General features: G+C 38.1%; 1 protein-coding gene across 4 annotated transcripts in view; it reads left to right on the top strand.

The window, feature by feature from the left end:
* The window catches only part of LOC107712825 (netrin-G1-like), a 99,631-nt gene that overhangs the window by 45,092 nt on the left and 47,345 nt on the right, over positions 1–7,194 (top strand). For all 4 annotated transcript variants that reach the window (XM_016518189.1, XM_016518187.1, XM_016518188.1 and 1 more), the window contains exon 2: positions 5,631–6,274. In XM_016518189.1, coding sequence (XP_016373675.1) covers positions 5,631–6,274 — 644 coding nt within the window. The remainder of the gene's footprint in view (positions 1–5,630; positions 6,275–7,194) is intronic.

Below are 7,194 nucleotides of genomic sequence, written 5' to 3'. Positions count from 1 at the left end.
ACCAATGATACAGCACAAAATATTATTATTATTATTATTAAAGACAAATAAATGTCTATCTCTCCAATTGGAATTAAAAAGGTGACCTCTGCTCTGTAAACATCCATGTCAGTATTTCCCTTTTGAAAATAACTAATGAAAATAGATCACAAAAGTAGGCTATTTAGTGTTTTCAGTTTGTACATTCTTTACATTCCTTTTGGACCTGAGGCAGAAAACTGGAAACATGGTGAAAAAACAGTCTTGTTGGTTTTTGACTTATGCATAATGCTATAAAAGGGATTATATTAGGGATGCACCGATACCGATACTGGTATCGGTATCGTCATAGCTTTCTATCAAAATTATCTAACATTATCAAGATTAATTTGTTCTGACACAGTGTAACTGAGTTCTTGTCATATTTTATTACCATTTTCTAAACTATAGCGAATAAACTTTGATAATGTGAGAAATGTTGAAGGTGTCTGAATATATTTTGGTTTGACTGTATCTATTTGATAAATGAAGTTAACCAACTAACATTATACATACCCTTTTGGTTTCTGTACCCAATATTTAAAAAATGTACAAATGCAATAAAAATATCGGTATCGGTACTCGGTATCGGCAAGTACCAAAAATAAAAGTATCGGTATCGGGCGAGTACTGGAAAAAGTGGTATCGGTGCATCCCTAGATAATATATAATGTTAATAAGTATTATTAATATAGGACTATTTATTTTTTTTATCCCACAGGGGAAACGATTAATAATGAGGGGAATAAACTGAACTATCATTGTAATCAACTGTCATCCATACGTATTCATTTTAATAATTTTTATAATAATTAATATGATTTTACATGTGGCCTGAAAAAATCATGTCAATTTTTTGGTTTGTGAGATCGGAGATCGCTCTGCGCACACATACAAACATTCAGGAGGACACAAACTTGTTGTGAACCCTGCCCTGTGACTTTTATTAATAAAATAGCTTAGATACTGAATATCTACATATTCATCAGCAAGGAGAGGGTAAAATCACTGTTTAAGTAACTAAAGTCACATGTTTGTAGAGAGATGCGCTGACGCAGGTTCACACACACACCTCTCTCTCTCTCTCTCTCTCTCTCTCTCTCGATCGAATAATTAATTAAAGTAGCTAAATGTTATAATAAATTAACTCAAATTAATGTGATCTTACCACACTAGTTCATCTGTCTGATCTGAAGTGGGCAGAATACTGAGCTAATGAGCCGTAGCTTCGCGTCAGTCTTGCCTTCACGTAGTTTAAAGCCGTGTATTCGCTCTTTAGCAGCAGTTTTTACGGCAATATTTAATTGACATTCTGACATTCATTCTTTGTGTACTCGAAATGGTCCCACACTATCGTCTTCAGGCATTTCTCTGGTGGAAATAATGGATCGCTTTTTGGTTCCTCTGTCATAGTTCATCTAGTGTGTGTAGTAGCCTCCGTGTCTCTGATAAGCACAGCATTTTAAGCTTGTGCACCGCTAGTGTAACGTTGTTTTCGTTTTGCGCAAGTTGCAACAGTTCCATCTGTGCAACAGAAACTCAGTGTAGCGGAGCCTTTACGATTAATTAACCGTGACATTTTAAAGCGTGGTTAATCGTGAAACCGGTTAATCGCTGCATCCCTAGTTGCATGGGGATTTCTGTGCGGTAACTAAGGTGTTCAGAGTCTTTTTAATGCCTTGCTAAGCAGATACTAGGGAATTCTGGGTGGTTGCTTACTGGACTAAGTCAAAAGGGTCCATCCTCAACTCTTTATAGATATGGCATCAATGTAAATCTATGCAGTTTGTTTGCCTGTTTTGTCTGCCAGGAGGAAAAGTAATTATCTCTTTTTTTATCTCTAATTATAGCTTATTTCTTTGTGGAAGGAATTTGTTTAAATCACTTAATCACACACTCCAAGAATAAGCAATAGTGATATTGATACTTGCTAGCTAAATGTAGAGTGCTATAGACATCAATGAGTTATTCTCTTCATAGTAGGGCTAGTGCCTGAAGCACACCCTGAGATAGAACAGCATGAATCAACAGCTCTGCCCTCTTGACTGGATGGTCTAGTGAGAGGCATGTGCAGGACCGCTGCTGGCCAAATGGGTGCCCTAAGCAGAATTGTACTGTTGTGCCCCCTGTTACAAACCCCTGTTAAGTTTAGCCAGAAAGGGGGATGCAGCATAAAGAGGACACGTGAATCCAAATGCCAGGCGAAAATATTTATTTAAATAACAAAACGGAACATAACACAAATGGAAAACACGTATCCAAACGAAGAAAACGGAAAACACAAATGAACATAGAATAACTAGCAAAGGATAATATACTTCCCCAAACAACGGAGCAACTCCAAAGTATAAAGTCAACAAAAGAAAAACAAATCCAGAATTTAAGAATTAAGAAAAGGGGTAATAAAGCTTGTTTGTTTCCCCGAAATATTATGGAAGTAAAAAAACTAAAAACACCTACTATAAGGGTCAAAATAGAACTTAGGCATTTCTCTGGTGGAAATAATGGATCGCTTTTTGGTTCCTCTGTCATAGTTCATCTAGTGTGTGTAGTAGCCTCCGTGTCTCTGATAAGCACAGCATTTTAAGCTTGTGCACCGCTAGTGTAACGTTGTTTTCGTTTTGCGCAAGTTGCAACAGTTCCATCTGTGCAACAGAAACTCAGTGTAGCGGAGCCTTTACGATTAATTAACCGTGACATTTTAAAGCGTGGTTAATCGTGAAACCGGTTAATCGCTGCATCCCTAGTTGCATGGGGATTTCTGTGCGGTAACTAAGGTGTTCAGAGTCTTTTTAATGCCTTGCTAAGCAGATACTAGGGAATTCTGGGTGGTTGCTTACTGGACTAAGTCAAAAGGATCCATCCTCAACTCTTTATAGATATGGCATCAATGTAAATCTATGCAGTTTGTTTGCCTGTTTTGTCTGCCAGGAGGAAAAGTAATTATCTCTTTTTTTATCTCTAATTATAGCTTATTTCTTTGTGGAAGGAATTTGTTTAAATCACTTAATCACACACTCCAAGAATAAGCAATAGTGATATTGATACTTGCTAGCTAAATGTAGAGTGCTATAGACATCAATGAGTTATTCTCTTCATAGTAGGGCTAGTGCCTGAAGCACACCCTGAGATAGAACAGCATGAATCAACAGCTCTGCCCTCTTGACTGGATGGTCTAGTGAGAGGCATGTGCAGGACCGCTGCTGGCCAAATGGGTGCCCTAAGCAGAATTGTACTGTTGTGCCCCCTGTTACAAACCCCTGTTAAGTTTAGCCAGAAAGGGGGATGCAGCATAAAGAGGACACGTGAATCCAAATGCCAGGCGAAAATATTTATTTAAATAACAAAACGGAACATAACACAAATGGAAAACACGTATCCAAACGAAGAAAACGGAAAACACAAATGAACATAGAATAACTAGCAAAGGATAATATACTTCCCCAAACAACGGAGCAACTCCAAAGTATAAAGTCAACAAAAGAAAAACAAATCCAGAATTTAAGAATTAAGAAAAGGGGTAATAAAGCTTGTTTGTTTCCCCGAAATATTATGGAAGTAAAAAAACTAAAAACACCTACTATAAGGGTCAAAATAGAACTTTAATAAAATATAAAAGTAAATAAATAAATTGTAATTAAATTGTATCATTTACAATTGTAGCTAGACAGTCGCCTATGGTTATGATTTTACTAATACAGTTGTCTGATTGATTTTATAGTCTCAAGCATTCAGAAATCACACAAAAGAAAATTAAGCAGTTTTACTACGATAAAACCATGGTTAATTTTTTGTAAGGGTTGTGATGTCCACATGTTTTTGTTGAAGAAATTATAGAGGCTAGCATTTCTATCGCAAAAAGGTGGCCAAAAATGAAAGATTAAGTGATTATTTGAATTAAATGTTTGGTCAATATTAATGAACACGGATTTGATTGTCCTGTAAGTGTTAAAACAGCAATTACCAGGCCTTTGAAGTCCTTTGTAGGCTTTTGTAATAATATGTAATCTACATACATTTTTATTTTGTATTACATAATGTATTTTAACAGTGTTATTCAATGAAACCATATGATTATTATTAATTAACCAATCATGAACGTACCTAAAAGTGATGCACGGGCTTCATCTTGGGTTTTATTTTTATTTTCTCGGCGCCAGACTGCTGATGTCTTTTCCCGGGCATAGTTATCTATCAATGATCATTTGCAGTCAGCCGCAAACATGAGATGAGGGCGCGGGCACGGATGCGGGAATGGCGCATTACATGTGCTAATGCGTTCATCGTAAAACACATTTTTTATAATTATATATATATATATATATATATATATACACGTGCATCTCAATAAATTAGAATGTCGTGGAAAAGTTCATTTATTTCAGTAATTCAACTCAAATTGTGAAGCTTGTGTATTAAATAAATTCAATCCACACAGACTGAAGTAGTTTAAGTCTTTGGTTCTTTTAATTGTGATGATTTTGGCTCACATTTAACAAAAACCCACCAATTCACTATCTCAACAAATTAGAATACTCCATAAGACCAATAAAAAAAACATTTTTAGTGAATTGTTGGCCTTCTGGAAAGTATGTTCATTTCTCTCTGGCACTGTGTCACTAATTTTCTTCTCCGCAGTCCCTTTCTCCACCTATCCTTTATCACCGTGCTCTTCCCCAGCGTCCAGGCCTGCAGATTCCCGCAGAGAGACAGACATCTCCCACTTAATCAGCTGCTTTGTTTCTTGTTCAGATAAATTGGAGCTTGTTCCTCTTGAGAGGTAGTTCCTGGAGGACGCCACCACCACCCAACAGTATAACAGCCCCACGAGCCCCTGCTTAGTGCACACCAGCATGTGGCGCAGCAGAACATACCAGTACGTTGATTAGTTTGAGAGGATGCTACAGAGTGAGGAAGGACAGTTGACATTAGGGCATCAGAGGTCTTCACGCAAACCAGTAGCACTCTTGTTTCAATGCCTCTTTCTGAATTGCAGATCTGTGGTATGTTTTCACCTGTCAGCGGTGGCTGACAAGAGTGCACCTTTGGGTGTCCTTACCGCAAGGTGCAGAACAAGGTAGCGTTTATGCAAAAGAATGACTTGAGGAGAGTGTATTTTTCACATTTTGTCAGTCTGACCTTCATATTTTTCTCTTTTTAATGAGCATTTTAACTTGAATCCCTGTCCATTTTTACCTCTTTAGAGACTCCATTCTTTTGTTCTTTATTATCATGGATTGATGGAACTTAAAACGGGGAATAATCTTCTCGTAAATTATGTGCTAAACTAGGCTGGTTTTACTGGTTGTCTGCATGAAGGAACTTGAATTTAAATGGCTCTATAAAAGATCTTTGAGTCTTTGGGCATTTAATGGCCAGTCCTTTTCCGGATTTAGCCAACAGCTGGAGAATAGATTCAACCACTGCTCCATATCCATAATATTGCTCATGTACCACCAAGGCCAGTACCTTTGAAATATGAATAGTCTTCATTCATTAGCCTGCACCAGCCTTTACTCCATATGTGCACACATGTGAAAAAGCTCATTTAAAAGCACTTTTGTTTGGATACTCATTTAACTGTTGTTTTCTTTATTTGCTTTATCTTGTAGGAAAACCCCTATATGTGCAACAATGAGTGTGACGCAGCCACAGAAGAGCTGGCCCACCCCCCTGAGCTCATGTTCGACCATGAGGGCCGCAACCCCACCACCTTCTGGCAGTCCACCTCCTGGAAAAAATACCCTAAACCTCTGGTGGTCAACATAACCCTGTCATGGAACAAGACTATTGAGCTGACCGATGATATTGTCATCACTTTTGAGTCGGGTCGGCCAGAGCAAATGGTTTTGGAGAAGTCTCTGGACTATGGACGTAGCTGGCAGCCCTACCAGTTCTATGCTACCGACTGCCTTGACGCATTCACTATGGAGCCCAAAACGGTGAGGGACATTACCCAGCACACATTGCTGGACATCATCTGCACCGAGGAATATTCAAGAGGTTACGTGTGGAAGAACGACAAGACTGTACGCTTTGAAATCAAAGACCGTTTCGCACTGTTTGCCGGGCCCAAGTTGCACAATATGGCCTCGCTGTATGGACAACTGGACACCACCAAGAACCTGAGAGACTTTTTCACCATTACTGACCTGCGCATACGTCTTCTCAGGCCTGCCACGGGCGCCACCATGGTGGATGAGTACAACCTTTCCAGATACTTCTACGCCATCTCTGGCATTAAAGTACATGGCAGGTAAGACATTTAACTCAGTTGCAGTCAAATTTTGGTTGGGAATTGTTGCCCTCAGCTCTTTTCTTTTTTCATTTTCCTAACAAACCATGTTTCATTCTGTAGTTCTGTGTATTAGGAGGCAGGCAGGTGTACTTTGCTTTATATTTTTAGGGGTATGTTTTATGCGTAGGCTTGATTTATTTAAACAGCTAGACAGAACTACAGTGTATCGGACTTACAATTATTTTTAACAATATATAAAAAAGATCTGGGGGAAACATTTAGTGTACTTTGGGAATCAAGCAAAAACTACTGTTCTCATTAACGATTTAATTTCAGTGTGCGTGTTTTTTTCCAGAATGAGAACCTTATTGAAATTAGAAAGCTTTTTTAGATAGTTCTTCATGTTTTATAAAATTTTATTTTGTTGTATGTTTTATTTTATTCTATTTTATTTTTATATTTTAATAGTACACAGAATACAGGCTATTCTACAGTATTTCGTAAGTAATTAGCAAATGGATTGTTTTATTATAGGGGAATTAAACTGCGGAAAGTAGGCAAAGAAAGCTGATCCAAACTTCACATCAGAGTGTACTAGGGGTGCACCGATTGATCGGCCACCGATCACTATTGGCCGATAATCACGTTGGGATGATTGATCGGCGGTCTCTAAAAGGCCGATCTCAAAAAAACGATCTCAAGCTGATGACGCTGCCGTGAGAGGTTTGGCACGACATGCCGTGGCACCGTCTCAGTCTCTGTCCGGCACGGGTGAAATAATTATAATGAATATAGATAATAAGGTACTCAGCTTCATATTTCTTCATTAAATAATTTATAAAGTAATTTGAAAACCTTGTGTGAGGCGTAATTTCACAAACAACGCGAGTGAATCAGCGCGCAAGCTTTCTCTCTTTCTCTCTCAAAATACGCAAATG

This window comes from Sinocyclocheilus rhinocerous, unplaced genomic scaffold, assembly GCF_001515625.1.
Source record: "Sinocyclocheilus rhinocerous isolate Xijiao unplaced genomic scaffold, SAMN03320098_v1.1 scaffold1740, whole genome shotgun sequence".
Classification (NCBI taxonomy): Eukaryota; Metazoa; Chordata; class Actinopteri; order Cypriniformes; family Cyprinidae; genus Sinocyclocheilus; species Sinocyclocheilus rhinocerous.
This window is presented reverse-complemented; position numbering and strand designations above follow the sequence as displayed.